At 37.0% G+C, this 18,811-nt stretch overlaps 1 protein-coding gene across 2 annotated transcripts in view; it reads right to left on the reverse strand.

Moving 5' to 3' along the window:
- Positions 1-18,811, reverse strand: part of RSPO3 (R-spondin 3) — an 82,055-nt gene that overhangs the window by 23,511 nt on the left and 39,733 nt on the right. The window contains exon 4 of one of the 2 annotated variants that reach the window (XM_085025003.1): positions 18,423-18,756. In XM_085025003.1, coding sequence (XP_084881129.1) covers positions 18,423-18,756 — 334 coding nt within the window. 2 annotated transcript variants of the gene reach the window in all.

An 18,811-nucleotide genomic window follows, 5' to 3' on the forward strand; every position in this document is an offset into this window, starting at 1 on the left:
TGCATCTGTTTAACATTACAAAGCATCCAACAGCATATCACTTTCAAATGGGCACTTTATAAGTGTTTTAAAATAATAGAGATTTTTTTGATGATAAATATGTACTGCTTATAATTAAAAAATTAAGATGAATCTTGAGAGAATGTCCTCATTCAATATGAAGTGTCCTTATACCAGTATTAGAAACTGGTGAGCCAGTCTTAAAGAATACAGTATTTAAGAATAGTCACTCATGATACTTACTAGTTTTCAGACTGAGACCAATATGGAATACAGAAATCAGGCTAAGTATTAAGAAAAATCAGCTCGAGTCTATGAATTTGAAATCTATGATTTAAAATGGACTATGACAAATGTGCTAAAATTGACCTTTGCAATATCAACAGGGAGAAAAAAGATTTGTTAAGCAAATTATGTTGGAACAAACAATTGTTTTTAGAGGTATTTAAATTATTAAAAACTATAAAGTGTTCCAGCCCTTTATATCTTTTATGAAAACACCCAGTGTTACCAGAAAGTATTATTTGTTACATGAAAAAGCAGTCACCCAACCGATTTCCACTTGACAGCAATAGATTTACCATATGCAATTGAAGGAAGTATCACAATTGCAAACATATTCTGTAATTCACACCAGTAAAGTTCTTCTGAGTTTTCAATAGTCAGCAAGATGCACCCCCAACCACAACAAAAACTAAACATTGGGCTTTGGGACATTGTCTTCAATAAAAGAACTCAATTTTCTAAGACAGATGAACAAAACAAAACAAATGGGCATACCCAAGATAAGAGATACTAAGAGTCAATTGTGGGGGTAAAACTACAAATAAATAAATAACTCATAGGGGAAAATGTATGTGTTAGAGAACAGATGCATTTATTTATTTATTTATTTTGTCTTTTTTAAGGCTGCATCCAAGGAATATGGAGGTTTCCAGGTTAGGGGTCGAATTGGAGTTGTGTGCTGCCACAGCCACAGCAACACCAGATCCGAGTCACATCTGTGACCTGTGCTACAGCTCATGGCATCACCAGATCCTTAACCCACTGAGCAAGGCCAGGGGTCAAACCTGCGTCCTAAAGGATACTAGTCAGATTCATTTCCGTTGAGCCACGGCAGGAACTCTGAGGACAGATGAACTTTAGAACATAAAACAAGTGAGGTGAGCAATGAGGGTTTTCAGTAAACTAGGAAAATCACTACTTTTTGTATTGAAATGTGCTACAAAGTTTATTCACTAAAGAGTTTTAAAGTTGAATGAATTTTCCTGCATTTGTGTCTAAAGTAACAGATATAAATGAAAGAGCGCCTCAACTCATATGATTCCACGGCTAGTTTAAAGAGTTAAGATAAAGCTGCCTAAAGGTAGAAAGCTTCTCCATAAATTTAAATAATATTTCTCTCAGACATCCGTGCAAACTGTTCTAGGAAAACTTTACAGAGTACTTCAAATGGAAATCTGTTGTATGGGTGAGAATAAATACAAATAGATGCTAGCTTTGTTAAAGAAGAATGTGTTGGTGACTATGTTTCTGGTTCTCTCTGACTCCATACGTATTATTTTAAATCACTGTGTAGCACAAACATAGTTAAACTTTGAGGAAAATGAAATAAGACTAGTTACATTCTAATGCCTCCGGAAAATATGGTGACAGTGAGGTCTACTTGTAAAGCTGTGATTCTCATCTTCCCATGGGATGGCAACAACAAAATAAAGTCCAGCATAGGAGTTCCTGTCATGGCTCAGTGGTTAATGAATCTGACTAGCATTCATGAGGACGCAGGTTCAATCCCCGGCCTTGCTCAGTGGGTTAAGGATCTGGCATTGCTATGAGCTGTGGTGTAGGTTGCAGACGCAGCTTGGATCCTGTGTTGCAGTGGCTGTGGCGTAGGCTGGTAGCTACAGCTCCCATTTGACTCCTAGCCTGGGAACTTTCATGTACCTCGAATGAGGCCCTTAAAAAAAAATTCCACCATAGAAGCAGTTTCATAATGTATCTATTACCCTGATTTCTTAACAGCTCATGTTTCTTTTGCTCTCTTCACACCTCTTGGTCTTTTCCTGATGGAAGCATGCAAAAACGAGGCTAAATGAAGTGTCTGTAAAAACACATAGGCAACGCCAAAATAGCAACCACCAATTTGTTCCTATTTCCATTAGGCCATCCTTGAATTTGAAAATCTCTAATTATATTTCAAGTGCTTTAGAAGGCTTAATAAATCACTAGTAGGTTTTACCACTTCTTAATTCTGAAAAAATCTGTATATAATTTAGAGGAAACCTATCCATGTGTTTCTGACTAACTTGCCATTAAGCTTATTTTGTGAGCTCAATTTCATGTCTAGAAAATATTTAAAAGCCTCTTTAAATTGTTAAGCTATTGCCAAGAGCAAGGTATCCCAAGCACGCACACCATTAGAATTGGGCTGGTCTTTGACAGCCCAAACTAAAGTCTGTAAATAGATACCTAATAACACTATTAGAGGAAATGGAAATACATGTTCCCATCTTTTTACAAACATGAATAGCTTCCTATACTCTCTTTGCCTCCTTGGGTGAGCATGCTATATGGTTATGATGTTATGATGAAAATCTTCTTTCAAAGTTAAGCTACTACAGTCTAGGAGGAATTCTGCACTATCGCCCCAGCCTCAATCTCACGTGCCTTCAGCAGATGTCTCCGGCAATTGAGAGCAGCATGTGATTTTTCCATATAGTCGTGAGTTCCCAAAGAACAAACCAAAAGTCATGCTGCATCTGCTTTATTCGTACATGCACATTGTGTTCTCTCTTGGAATTCTATCCTCTTACAGCTTGCTTCAGGCTTGGAAGCCTCCTGGGCTGGGAACTTTGCTCCACGTCTGGCATATCCACTGATTCACATGACACTTAGGGGACCCTATATACTTTGCAAACTGAGTTAAAAATCTGAACTTTTGAAATACATTTTTAAGTGAATTTCCTTTTATGTCTTTGTCGCAATTTCATAGTAGTTGGGTGGGGTATTAATTTTCATAACCTTTTAAAAAGTCAAATGAGGATCTTTATTAGGTTCCTTATTTAAACACAACCCTGTGAAAATTGCATAAGGCACTTAGAGCCTAAAGGTCGCTGACTTTATCCACTGACAGTGTCATTGTTTAGACAGTTTGATGCTGCTAACATAACCATTTACTCCGTTTGAATATGATGTTAGCAATTTGTGAAAACCATTTGGCTTTAAAGCAGCAGTGTGATTTGAGGCAAAAGGCCAATTTGCTCATTAAGTTCAAGTCTGTTCTTTGAACAACAGAGTGATTGTAAAACAGAAAGAAAGATTTAGCATGTTTTGCGGTAGAATAGAAGGTTTTCAATTTTATCAGCAAGAAAATGACAATAATAAGAAACAATGGCTAATGCCAACCATATGTATGGTGTGTATAATTAGAAAAGGTCAGAAAAATAGAAAAATGGTTATCTTGAACATGTGGCAAAAGTGTTGAAAGAAGCAGCATAGGAAGAAGATTGGAAGACGAGATGAAAGATCCAGGTTCTAGTCCAGATTCACCTGTTTACTAGCTAATGCTCTTATGGTTGATATAAACTATTTCAGCCTCAGTTACTTGAAATCTCACTGGACTTGGACTGAGGTCTGGATTGAGTTCCGTGTTTGCTGTTTGCTACATGTTACCGTACTACTCACACTGAAAACTTGAATTTCCTCATTTTTAACATCGAGTTGATAACAACAATGCATAAATGCTCAACATATTTAAATAACGACACGTGATAAGGATGCAAAATGCTAAGATTTAGATAAATTATGTTACTAAGTCACAGCCCAATCAATAAGTATGGTTATTAGATTTGAGTAAGGGTATACAACCCAAGCAAATTATTTTCTTCTTGTCTTTTGGCTTTTTATAAGGTGATTTGGAGCCCACTGTAATTCCCCTGGAAAACTATTTTTACTTCTTTAATAACTAAAAGTCTCATCTCCCTTTTAATCACCTTATCAGGTCCCCAGAGTAATATAACTAGGTGACCGAACTAATCTATCCTCTTTAGAGTCCAGTGGGGAGTAAATACCCCTCCAATCACTGTACTATTGAGTGGGGGCTCCATGGGACATGAGATTTATAACAACTCAGAAAACTAAGAATTTTGATTTAAAAACAATGTTTTAAATTATAAAAGCTGTACATGTTAAACAATTTGGTTTTAGACTGTAAGATCAATAGTTAAGGGCATGTTAGTGATTCACAAGCCTCCTTTCCAGAGAAATGTATGCCTATGAAACAAGCCTTTTAGTATAAAGGCATAGAGTTTTATGGCAATCCAATGTTTACTATGATGAATTAAAAATAGTTTTATGTTTCCTATGGAACTTTGGGTTTTTGTACTTAGAAGATTCTGGATCACATGTTGGTATTTTTTTTTTTCACTATTCCAAATACATATATTCAAGTCCTTTGGGTCATAAACTAACTTATTTTTAAAAAAATAGTATTGCACACACATTTTTCGTTTAGCAATAAACATCTGTCATCTGCCATTTATTAATATTAATTATAAATTGTCAGTGGCTCATGGGATCCAACTACAGCAGCTGAGACTTTTCTAAATCTGACCTCCTTAGAGTTTATATAAAAAGTGTTCAGAGTAGTTCTCCTAAGCTCCTAGCCAATTTAGGGCTGGTTTGCAACCTAGTGTTTTAGATTATGCATCTAGCCATCAAAAAAGGAGAGAGAAATGATAGAAATTCTGAAAGAAGCTTTGTGCCAAGGGATTAGGTGGGACAAATAGCAAGAAAAGATGTTCAAAATGATAAGGTGCCATTTATCAAATATTACTGCAAGTTAAAGGTTATGTGTACAGTGTATGTGTTAGGAATGTTAGAAATTTCAGATGTCTTTTTCATAGTTTTGTTGCTTCAGATGACAAATGTGGAAGTGACACTTCCATAAATTAGTATAAGAGAATACAAATTTGAGGAGAAAGCCAAGAAATAAATAAATACAAAGCCCAGCATATTAGTATCTCCCAAGAGAGCCCATGTTCACAGCTATTTAGTTCTTGTCACCCTAAACATCCTACAGCTATGGCATAATATACACGAAGACATCTGACATGACCTCTGCACATCTTGGGGGGCAGCACACTGGCATATTTTTCCTTTCTGAGATTCAAGCAATTTTCCAAAGAAAGAAAATATTGTGCTTCACCGTAGAAAAGGGTTCATAGAAATGTCAAGTTCAGGTTTTACCTGAACCTAACTACAAAACATAAAAGATTTTATAAACCATCTTGTTTAGTGGTTGCAAATAAAGTACTCTAGAACAGGGCTATTGGTTGGTTAACTCTTACTTCAATACAAGCACATCTATTTTTTTAAATTATCTTAAATTGTGGTAAAATGCACGTAACATAAATCTTATCATCTTAACCATGTTTTAGGGCACGGATCAGTGGCATTACGTACATTCACATTTTTGTGCAATCATCACCACCATTAGTCTCCAGAAATCTTTTCCTTTTGCAAAACTGAAACTCTGTATTCAGTAAACAATAACTCCCATTCTGTACCCCACCCCCCAGCCCCCTACTCCCTGCAGCCTCTGGCAACTACTGTTCTACCTCTATGAATTTGACTATTCTGGTTACCTCTTATGAGCGGAATTACACAGTATTTGTCTTTTTTTTTTTTTTATTTGTCTTTTTTTTTTTTTTTTTTTGCCTTTTGTCTTTGTTGCTGTTGTTGTTGTTGTCATTGTTGCTATTTCTTGGGCCGCTCCCGCGGCATATGGAGGTTCCCAGGCTAGGGGTTGAATCGGAGCTGTAGCCACCGGCCTACGCCAGAGCCACAGCAACGCGGGATCCGAGCCGCGTCTGCAACCTACACCACAGCTCACGGCAACGCCGGATCGTTAACCCACTGAGCAAGGGCAGGGATCGAACCCGCAACCTCATGGTTCCTAGTCGGATTCGTTAACCACTGCGCCACGACGGGAACTCCTATTTGTCTTTTTGTGACAGGCTTACCGTTGTATTCTTAAGTCATGTTGTAGCATGTGACAGAATTTCAGAATTTCAGAATTTCATTCCTTTATAAGGCTGAATAATATTCCACTGTATGTATATATACCACATTTTGTTATCCATTCATCTATTAATGGCATTTGGGATGCTTCCATCTTTTGGTTATTCTATATAATGCTGCTATGAATGTAGGTGTACAATAATCTCTTTCAGACCCTGTTTTCAATTATGTTGGGTCTATACCTGGATGTGGAATTGGTGGATCATATAGTAATTCTATTTTTAATTTTTTTGTGGAACCACCATGCTGCTTTTTTTTTTTTTTTTTTTTTTTTTGTCTTTTTGCTATTTCTTGGGCCGCTCCCGCGGCATATGGAGGTTCCCAGGCTAGGGGTCGAATTGGAGCTGTAGCCACCAGCCTACGCCTGAGCCACAGCAACGCGGGATCCGAGCTGCGTCTGCAACCTACACCACAGCTCACGGCAACGCCGGATCGTTAACCCACTGAGCAAGGGCAGGGACTGAACCCGCAACCTCATGGTTCCCAGTCGGATTCGTTAACCACTGCGCCACGACGGGAACTCCCACCATGCTGCTTTCTATCGCAGTTCTACCACATTATATGATGAGCTTCACTAGTAGTCAGAAAAATGCCCATAAGAAAAATAAAAGAATACCACTGTTAATACAAACATTCAAAGGGATGATAACATCCAGTTTTAGCAAAAAATACAAGGAAATAGTCATTTCTGATACACTGCAAATGAAAACTGTTCAAAAAATTTTTTAAAGATAATCTGGTAGAATAGAGATTACAGACCGTTTTTCCATCCACTGTTTGGGACTCCATTTTATATTAGATCCCACAATTACTGAGCATTACCAGATGCCAGACATGAGTCTTAAGAGTTTTATACACATATTAACTCCTTGATACATCACTCCTTCACTACAGTTCTGTAGGGCAGTTACTGTTATCATCCCCACTTTACAGATAAGGAAAATGGGATTTCAAAGGCTAAGCGATGTGCTTAAAGTCACAGATCTAGTTAAAAAGGACTATTTTAAAATTTGAAAACAGGCACTCTGGTTCCAGAGCCTGCGTTCTAAATACTAGGATGTATCAGCTCTTTAATCTCTAATAAAAGTGAGTGCATCAGTTCATTAACACTTTAGAGATGTTTATTGTAGTACTAAGAGCAAAAAAAGAGGAAAATTTTGCTATCCACATATACCACTATAGTATATTATGGTTAGTATGCCACTATGGTCTCCATGCATACCATATCACATATGCCACCACTGATATTAAATATAAATCTTTTATGAAAATTAAACAAAGAAAAAAATACACAGCAAATCCAGATTTGAACTGAGATGATTCTGGTCTTCAAATTAGTTCAGTACTCTTTTACTTAACTAGGCTGATGCTGTAAGTATTAAACTATTTTGAAGACTGTGGATGCAACAAGAAACAATGGTTCCTTGAACAGACAATCCTCAGAAAATGGAGGGAACCTTCAGGAATGGAAGGAAAGGGTGATAGAACAGCGCACAAAGCAGGAGAAGGAGCACCAAGTGCCCAAAACACGGAAGGAAGCCAAAATACTGAGGGAGAGATATTATGTAGAAAAACTCCCTTCTCCTACACATTTCAAAGCAGAATTAGAAAAACTAGACAACTGTGAATCCACAACAGGTTTGCTCAAGAAATACTTCAGTAAACTGCATTTTAGCATTTTTTGTTTGTTTCTTTGTTTTTTGCTTTTCAGGGCCGCACACTCGGCATATGGAAGCCCCCAGGCTAGGGGTCAACTCAGAGCTGTAGCTGGCAGCCTACACCACAGCCACAGCAACGTGGGATCTGAGTTGTGTCTGTGACCTACACCACAGCTCAGGCAATGCCAGATCCTTAACCCACTGAGCGAGGCCAGGGATCGAACCCATGTCCTCATGGATACTAGTTGGGTTACCACAGAGCCATGATGGGAACTCTGCATTTCAGCTATTGATACAAAAAAAAATTCCTTATGATTTTGGTGTTGGGTGGAAATCAGAGAAGCATGGTATCAGATGTTTACAGTTTGTACTTACTATTCTGAGGAATATTTCACTATTTCATGTGTTCATAGTTCATAAAAATAATTAACTATCTAATTAGTGTTTTACTAATTACAACATGAAAAACAATGTTACTATTCCATTGATTAGGATAATAATTTTTGTTTATAGGTTGTAATTAATTAGATACCAACTGCTGATCCTGAGTATGCATACATTTCTAGGACTCTTATTTCTGGAATTAGCAATTAGTCATATTTCCCAAGTGGGAGTTCAGTATATTGATATATCCTTGCATAAAATGTGATATTATTTAAAAAAAAAACAGTGAAAAGTAGTGGCATTGTGCTTCTAGACATTAGATTTCACATAATGCACAAGTAAAAGGGATATCTCATTAAAAATGTACAAGTTTTGCATTGAGATATAAAATGTAACTGGACTCTGTTCATAAACTATTTTCTAAATCTGATCTTTTGCAAAAATAAGAAAAGCAGGCTTTTCCAGTAGAAACAACAAATAAACAAAACAAGCCCTTACAAGACATATTTTTCAATTATGGCAGCTTAGGCTCACAGAGGCTAGAGTTATGACCGGGTGGTGTATACACAATATAAACACAAGAGTTCAGTAATTAGGCTTGAGTTAATTTTAAAGTTCCAGTGGCCTGGTGCATAATCAAGCAAAAGGTCATTACCCACACTGGTACATTTCACACAGAACACTCAGCAGCTAGAAATGGAAATGGACATGTCTTTAGTTAAGCTTGCAAATCAATCCCAGAAACTATTCATATGAGAGTTTTTTCCTATTTGTTTCAGACCTAGTTTACTCACATAAAAATATTTCTAGCAAACCAGAGAAATCAGAAAAAAATTAGTTAAATTAAAATATTATTAGCATTATGCTGGACATGTCTGTCTAGCTTAAAACAGGATGGAGTAAAACTTTGGTGACACTTTCTCATTTCAAATGTTTTTTTTTTTTTCCATAAATAATATTGGACAGGGATTACCCTATAGAAGAGTACAAGCTTCTAAATTTTGAGCTTTTTTTTTTTCTTTTTTTTTGAAGAGGATCATTTGCATCTGTTGTTTTGTCAGCCTAGCAACCTAAATTTGGTGTAGGACTGCCACTCAAAATGGCCCTCAGGCCCCTTGGCTTCAGCAGTGGGCATGTGACTTAGGCAGACCAATCACAGAACTCCATTTCCTCTGCCATAGTGATTGGCTTAAGGGTAGACATGTGAGCCAACCAGAGTCAACTGAGTCTTTCATGAGACTGGATGAATGGACACTGAAAGACAGATAGCACTGTCCTTTTGGATTGAGAGCAATGTGGATGTTAGACATAGGGCTTCCCAGAGCTAGCTTTCCCTGTGAGTGAAGACAGACTCTCTGCAGCAGGGGAGAACAAGGCCAAGAAGCAAACAGAAACAGGGAGAAGGAGTTGAAATAGAAAAGAGAAAGGAGAGAAGAAGATGGATCTAATGATACTGCTTGAGCACCTGGAGCAAGATGTGCTTTCGGACAACTGTTTTCCTCTTGCTTAAGGTACTTTGAAATCTGTCATTTTTAAAGGTCCTGACAGATACACAGAGGGTAACAGTGAGCTTTCCCCCCCCCCCATATTTTTAGGGCTACATATAGAAGTTTCCAGGCTAGGGGTGAAACTGGAGCTGTAGCTGCCGGCCTGCACCACAGCCACAGCAACACAGGATCCAAGCTGTGTCTGTGACCTACACCACAGCTCATGGCAATGCCATATCCTTAACCCACTGAGAAGCACCAAGGATCAAACCTAGGTTTTCATAAATACTAGTCGGGTTTATTATTGCTGAACCACAGCAGAACTCAGATAACAGTGAGCTTGGTGAAAGAGTACTATCCATAAAGGATAAATATTGAGATACCATTTTTCTTTTAAAACAATCAATAATTACATATATTTGCAAATAGTTTTTTAGAGAAACTGAAAAACAGTGAGAAAAAATATAGAAAAGTATTTCCAATTTAGGACACATGAAATGGGGTGCTTTAAAAAAAGATAAAAGGAACTTAATTGAAAATTAAATGGAGGAGTTCCCGTTGTGGTGCAGTGGTTAACGAATCCGACTAGGAACCATGAGGTCGCGGGTTCGGTCCCTGCCCTTGCTCAGTGGGTTAACGATCTGGCGTTGCCGTGAGCTATGGTGTAGGTTGCAGATGCGGCTCAGATCCCGCGTTGCTGTGGCTCTGGCGTAGGCTGGCGGCTACAGCTCCAATTAGACCCCTAGCCTGGGAACCTCCATATGCCGCGGGAGCGGCCCAAAGAAATAGCAAAAAGACAAAAAAAAAAAAAAAAAAAAAATTAAATGGAAAGGGAAATACATGTGGAAGATAGTAGAAACTCAGTGGAATAAGAAATTTTGAAGAATGTCCCATTTATATCCATTCTGTGCATGTTAATAGTGATAGCCCACTGGTGCCAACCACTGTTCTAGAAGCTTTATGCTTGGATTTGTCCATTAGTACAAAAGTACATCACACTATATTTGGGGTCTGCATGTGTAAGAAGTAAACCATTAGAGTGGTCTTTCCCTTTCATGATGCTAAAAATGATACAGTTTTATTCAGAACAAGTTTGAGAATGTTTCCATTTCAATGAGGCCAGGGAATGCAACTGTAACCTGGTTGTGTCTGTTTAGCCACACCTCTTGGGAGGCCTATGGATGAGGTACCCAGTCCTTTCTGTCAGGTTTCAACAATCTACAAAGTTAGTCTGTAATGCTTCTATGAAGAAGTTATTGGAATAGATAAAAAGAGAACAAGATAATGATCTACGGAAAGAATAATTCTTTTGTGCCTTCAAATGTGGGGTGTCTTCTCTGCCAAAGAGGTTTCAGCAACACCAGCAGTTTCAAGGAGTGATTGTATTAGGGAGGTGGGAAGGAGGACAGGAGCATGAAAGGAGAAAGTGTCTTTTTGCTGGAGAAATGTTTACTTTGTAATTAGCAAAGGACAAGAAGGCCCCTTTGGAAACTATACTTGGGGGTCCAGAATTTAAATTTATGCTGATGCTCTCCGAGGCTCTCTCTAGGGACCCCTCCTAATTGGCAGGGATCTCAGTTGGCTAGAACAGGTTGCATATGAAGCCAAGGTCTCAGGGTCATTCCTCCAAAGGGCCCGTTAACTCAGCTCTGTTCCATAGCCACAAGCTGTACCTTTAACCCTATTTAGCCATCTCACAAATACACATCAGCACATCAACATGGTGGTCACAGAAAAATATATTTGCCTTGAAACCAAAACAAAGAGTAGGCAGAGATATTTTGTTTTTGCCACCACAAACAAATGTCTCTGTGAATGTGTTAGTAAATTCTAATGAAACTGCAGCTGCTGATGGAACAAGTTGCAAAGATGAAAACTGTCCACACAAGTATGTGCTACAAATGAGCAGATCATCTACAGTCTTTACTCTGTGAACCAATATAAACCATGATGCCAATACCTAGCATAAGAGATTCACAATGCCAGGGGCTTCTGTCTCTCTTTTCAATGCTATATCCCCAGCATGTAAAGGGTCAACACATAGCTGGTGCTAACATAAATATGTGTTGAGTGTATGAAAGTGGCTTGTCCTGACATTTTATTTATTCTTCCTATTCTGCCCTTTACAAATTAGAAAGTATAATAGAAATAATCTCTTATATACCATCTCCTGTATCAACAACTGAAGTGTGTTTTTACAAAGGAGGAAACACTACCTTAGGAAGAGAACGTTGAATCACACTCATCTAAACACAGACAAAAGAAAGACCCCAGTGGTGGACTGAAAATATGGCTACAGTTCTCCACTCATTCCTGTATATGCCTGCCAAGCTGCAAAGTAACTTCGTGGCTTTCCCCCACAAAGAGTCAAAATCTATTTCCTTAACTCTTGAATCAGGACTGAACTTGGAACTTGCATAGACTAACAGAACATGGTGGAAGTACAGCTGTGCCAGATCTGAGCCTAGCCTGAAGAAGAACTGCTTCTTCCCTTCCTCTTAGAACCCTGTAGAACCCGTTGTCACCTTGAAGATGATAGAAACATCACAGTTTCCTTAGTCCTTGCCCAGTCAACCACATTAGGGAGCCAGCCAGAAATGTACAGTGGATCCCAGCCCGTATTGTCCACCCACACTTATTGTTAAGCCTATATGTTTTGGGCTTATTTCTTAGGCAGTAAGAGCTAACTGAAACAACTTCACTCTGATTGCACAGGATACAAACAATGGCAAGATCATTGTTTGGCTAGGGGCTGAAGAATGCTTCATCTATTACAGCTACTACTCTGTAATTCAATATCCTGCCAATGTGTGTTATGTTCTATATACCAATGGGTTCAAAAGCATTAGATATTTACAAAAATCACCAAAGAGAAATCTCAGAAAACACAGGCATTTGCGAGGATAATTCATTATAAAGATTGTTTTAGAATAGGGATGCTGCAGTATACATGCCAACATAGCAGAGAAGCCTAAAAATGATTCTCCTACCACCATAGCAACGAAGGGACTACGCAAATAATAGTAACACTTAAGTATTTCCCACTGTAAATAATGTCCACCATGAAATCTTGATCACTATGAGTGTCACAAAAGTCTCAGAGAACCTACAAAAATGGCATTGTATGAACTTGGTATCAATTATAAAGAGATAATAAATGCTGGTTGAATTATAAAAAATGCTGCAGTACCTGGGATTGCAAAACATGAACTAAAAGCCTTATTTTCTGCAGAGTTTTTTCATTAACATTGAGAAGGTTAAGAACATACCATGGAAATGTAAAATGTGTCAGAGGCAAGAAACATAACAACTGTCATGTTACTCTTTAAAAGCTATCTGGGTCCTGGATGTGATCCTTCAGCTCCATTATTTCAGAGAGGAGTAAACTGTACACATATAAAGGATCTAAGTGTGATCTTCAACCCACAAACCTGGGTAACAGACAGTGTTAGCAAATATCTTGCCGTCATGTCAATGTCAGAATTATCAGTGAGAGAATTTGGGGCATGTTACAGAAATGATAATACACTTTTAATTATATGGATAATGAATTCGGACATAAGCTTTGCAATTTACAAGCTGATTTGATAGTTCAAGGATTACACTGGAATTGGTGGGAAAGAAGCAAAAGAGGAGTAAGAGTTGAGTAATATAGCAAAGGAGAAAACACATAATCAAATAAATAAATCAGTGCATAGGCCATGAGTGAACATGACTAAAAAGGACCCAAAGATGAACAATGTTTTTATGAGGGTCTTTAGAGATTAGTAGTATCTATATCCTTCAAAAACAGTAGCACTCCTGTATTAGCATTAAGTCTAATATTTAAATTAGGTTGTGGTATATACAAATTGTAATGTTTTGATCAGTAACAATGGTACTCTGGGTCTAGTTCTAATATTTACAAAATTTAGAGAGGTAAAATTTTGAAGTATTAGGTTGAACCCCATGAAACTGTTAATATTTGACCATTTATAATCAACAAAAATGGCAGTTCAACCTAGTAGATAGGAGATTATTAAAAAACAAGAGATGGCTGTAGCCACATAATTAGTCCTGGTAAAGAGAAAGCTAAATAGCGATTCAACAAATGGCAGGCCTCTCCACTGGGGGTATTAATTGAAAAACTGGGCTTAGCTTTTAAGAGAAAGTCCATGCATTTATATTAAGGAACATCTTTCAGTGTGAAAGGCTTATTTCTTGGAGGTTTTAAACATAGCTAAATATTTCTGTGTGGTACTAGAATATTTTAAATTAAAAGAATATTACTTTTTCATAAAATTGATTATTACCTTTGTAATGATTGGGGGGCAAAAATTTCCCCTCTCTTCCACCAAATTGTTCTTGTTACCAAAGGTTTGCACCATATGCAGGGTTCCATTGGTGGCAATGAATGGTTTTCACTGGTCCTTCCAAGAATCTAAACAAAAAACCCATTTGGGACAAAACTGACTAAACCCCAAAGAGGGATAATAGAGAGATGACTGAGTTTATTCCAAGGTTTCTCATCCTAAGCACTACTGGCAGATAATTTTTGTTGTGTGGGGTTCTGCTGTGCATTGTAAGACATTTAGCAGCATCTACCCACTAGATGCGTGTAGAATTCCCCTCGTCCAAGTGCAACGATCAGAACTGTGCCCTAGGGGAGCTAAATCATGCCTGGTTGAAAACCGCAGTCTTTAGTGCCATTCTTACCTCAGCCCTGTACTTTGTTGAATTGTCTCTGACCTATGTCAAAGGGTTAGGGTACTGACTGGGTATAGGAAAGAGCAGAGAGCTCCCATCCTCCAGTGCTTAAACAGGATGAGTGTCTGTAGGCCAGCTGGTCTTCCTCCATGAGGTGAAGGTGGTGAGAGGACATCATCGAAATTCTCTAAGCCAGTTGGCATCCTACAATTTTGAGCTAATGAATCCTTCTATTTGAATTTTGAGAACAGTTCTGAAAATCTTGGCTAAATGTCTTGTTTTGAATTTGAATGAATATTTAATATGAATCCTTCCTGTAGAAAACTCAACTATTCATCACTGGAACAGTTGTTATAAAGATTTTAAGAAGTAAACTAAAAGACAGAGGAGCAAACTTGGGAACAAAGCAGACTCACTTTTTATTTGCTTCCTTTTTTAAAAACTGATTTTACAGTAACTCTAAATATAGTACTCATTATAAATATAATACGTATTTGTAGTACTGGTATTTGAAGGCATGATTAATAGCAACTTGTGAGTTAACATGTAACTCTTTTGTTCTATGTAAAACCTAGTAGAATTTTACGACTTTAGTTTTAATTTTGGAAAGACACATAAGGTGACCCACAGTATGTTCAAATACTGCAGTAATTCCCACACTTGTTTCTCCCTTGAAAATTTCTTTGGACATTTTATTTATTTATATTTTAATGGATACTTTTTCTCTTTCTCTGCAAGGAAGGGCGCTATTTCTTCTTTACACCAAGAAAGTAGACCTTGCCCCATTTCTTCCATGACTCTGTTTTTCCCTCTCCTTTCTATCCCAAGATCATGAACTACATGTAATTAATTAGGATCTTACTCATGTCAATTTACCAAGAACAAAATTTCTTTCATTTTTTTTGTGAATTTCCTCAAAGTGCAGTATGTATAGGAAATTCTCTTTAGTTAATTAAAGGAATGTACCAATGGATGAGAAACATGTTTGGTGATCTCTCATCCTCTCTTCCCACTATCCTCCACCCTGGCCCCACACAAACAAACAGAAAAATCACTCTTTTGCATCAGATGCAGACACATACGTACTTCCCTGTCCTGTTTCACTTCCACTTATGTAAGATGGTTACACCCAAGATATCAACAGAGTTAATAAACATAAGTTGGTGACCACTGAAAGTGTCTTTTATCCTCGTCTACTTCTATTTCAATGTATTATTTTAATGCATATGCGACAAAAATCACGTTTGCCTGTATAATCTCCTTAAATTCATGATATGTATCTTTGACATTTCAGATAAATAATTCAATTGATATAGGCTTAAGCTAGAAACTATTGCAATGGTAATAATTTCTTAACTAAATCTAGTAACTGACGAAGTTTAGACTGATTACAAGGCAGCATGTCAGGTAAAAGGAAATAACCTTAAATGTGCAAACAAGTAGTACCTCAGATAAAAGTTTAGATTTGGGGCTACAGAAACTATATTTATCTCCTTGGATTAACCTACTATAACTATTCTAAGCATGAGAAGAATATTAGTAAAGAAAAATATGTGTATGTCTAGGATTTTGCAACCAATTCTTCAAATATATTTTTGAAGAATTCACATATAGAAATAAGCATCTCCCAACTAGAATAATCCATTCTGTTACTAAAAACTAGTTCCTCCTATTCAGCCTCTTCTTTGTGTACATTTTGGAAAGTCATTTCTGGATCTTATCATTCTTCCCTGGAGACCCTGCCTTTGGCAATTACACCACAGTAGAAAAAATCCTGAACACATGCTCCATACCTTTTCCAAATATGAGTTATCTTCCTCTGTCTATTATTAACCTCTTAGGCAGGGATGATAGATGTAAGTTTAAATTCAAGATTTTCAGGCTAAATTTTGTTTTTAAAAACCTCATCTTTTAGCTTACTTATCTGAAAATGTTCAATCCATAAACCTAAAAGCTGTTATTTTGTGAATCTATAAGCATTTAGGTGAAACTTAAGGAATAGCTGTTCCAGTGGTAGAAGAACTCATGTCTTTATCACTTTATTGTATGGCTCTGAGATATACAATATAAGCTAGAAGGCTGTGGGTAGAGTTATTATTTCAATGTGGTATTTGATAGAATAGCATGTTCAGAGGTCATAATTACTTTTCTATTTGTGGTTAAGAAAATACAATAGGTTAAATAACTAAGGAATGTAGGGAGAAATGGTTTCCTTCTTATCTTAAATTTCTAGGTTACTTGAGAAAATATTTTTGACAGACATACAGAAAGATGAAGATTAAACATGGCACTAGATCTTGAATTTGATTGTAAATGTAATTTACTCATTTCCCATTTGGTAGTCCATGGATTATCAAATTTGAAAAAGAATAAAGCAGCTAAAATTTTCTAGCTGTATAAAGCTGTCTTTTAAAGTAAAATTTCATTGTCTCTTAGTCAGAGGGGAGGAAAGAAGACCAGAAAGAAACTTTTAGGTCAAGCTTATGCTACTGGTTACCACTTTAAACTTTTTGTGGCGTTATTTATCTTATTTGTTTATAGTTTTAAAAACTGACATTTTCAATGTTGATGTTTAAGCCAGTGGTAGTGAAATATATTAGAAGGCCACATTCTCAAGTAAAAGAAATAAAATGTAATTAGTATCATTATTTAGTTTTTCTATTGAATGAGAGTTCCTTCATTTAGATTTTAAAAACAAAGTACATTACTGATTAGTAATGTAGAATTTTTGTGGAAAGAATAATATGAGCAAAGACCACCTGTAAGTCATTAAATTTCAAGAAAATTTAGTAAACATAAGTAAATGTACGGCTATGGGAGCTTACCAACAAGTAGAGTGATGAAATATTTGATTTCCAAATCCAACTTTTAAAATCTAAGATGTTTTAAATTAATTGGTAACAAATGCCAGAAAGACCTTTTCACTAGCCAACTTTCATTCCTTAAGCCTAATTTTAATCAAAACCTCTTACAAATTTATAAAAGCTTGAAGTCCCTTTAAAACAGTTTATGTCTTCAAGAAATTGATCACATTAACCACTTGATAACTAATGGCAATGACAGGCTATGCCCATCCTGATGATGGTCAGTTCTTTTGCTACAGTGAAAGACACTTTGCAAAGTATAGGCGACCCAAGTTCGTTCTTATCTGAACAAAGTTCAAGCCTGCACAGCAGCCTCCTCTTTATTTCCACTGAACTTTTTCACACAACCATAATCTCCCTTACTATATCCAACTGTGATATTGATATCTGCTTAAACATCTCAACCTTTCACTGGACTTTGAGTGTAACTTCAGGATAGAGATAGTACTCTATTCAGTTGTGAATCCTCAGGGCTTGCCACTATGTGTGCCCATCAAGTAATAATTCAGTAAAATGATGTTAATGAATGACTGAATGAAATAAGCAAAGAAGTACAGCTAGAGTCAGCCAAAAGCCAAACTCCTTTCAAGCTGCAGTTAATTGATAGGATCATTTATAGGCTCAACAGATAACTACCAATAGCTACATAAAGCTACATAACATCTTCATAGGCAGTGGTGCTGAGGACATTAGTGAGAAGGATGGAAAAATTATATTTAAAAGTCTTCTAAACGGAAGTTTAACTGCCTTAAAACATCATATTAAATTATATATTTTTCCTCGATATTCATAAGATTTCAGAACAAGCCCTGACACAGAGTTAATGTTGATCTAGTAGGTTCTGTAATCTGATATATAAAGTCAGTGTAATATCAAAAAAATTGTCGGAATAAAATGTCATTAATTATTGTATTTTGTTTATAAAATGTGTAACCTTTAAAATATGTTTAGCTACAGAAGTTTAGCACCTAATTGCACTGCTTTGGTTTGTAGGCAATGAAGAAAGGAACAAATTGATGGCTGGTATTGACCATGGTCATGCACCAAATGGTATTAGACCTCAGGTTTATGAGGTCTCTTCTCAGTTTTTTTGGTGCTAGGAAGGTGAGTGATAGGAAAGATAATGGCCCAAAAGGAAGATATGGGCATAAATGCCTATAATGCATCTCCCTTTTCCAGGATTCAATTAGTGCATTTCTGTGTAAAGTTCTGATATCAAGCTCCATCTTAAAAAATTACCACAGCAATATTCTGTAATTTACAGCCAATATACTCTTTGTTTGGTACCCATTATAGGGTTTTTAGACATGAGTGATTGTACAAAATGTTTCCTAAGAAGTGAAATTTGCATCAAATCACAAAGATTCAAACAAGCACATGCTGTTGTTATGACTGTACCTCGTTCTCCCTTCTGACACTTCTTTCTTTGCACTGTACACTTTCTTGTCTCATTGGTGGGAGGACACAGGTTACCCTTTGCTGATGGATGCTGTATTATTTCTCGGACCCGTGTTTCAGTCCCTCTTTTGAAGCCACACGTTTTTCCTTTCTTTGTACATGGACTCCAGGGGCTCCATTCGCTGGCCTCACAGTGCACTGAAACAGAACACCAGAAACAGCCTCAGTTTGCTCACACATAGTTTCACAATTG

Source organism: Sus scrofa, chromosome 1 (assembly GCF_054392235.1).
Source record: "Sus scrofa isolate SSC_HxYL_T2T_F1_AM1 chromosome 1, Sscrofa_HxYL_maternal_Yorkshire_Landrace_v2.0, whole genome shotgun sequence".
NCBI classification, from domain to species: Eukaryota; Metazoa; Chordata; class Mammalia; order Artiodactyla; family Suidae; genus Sus; species Sus scrofa.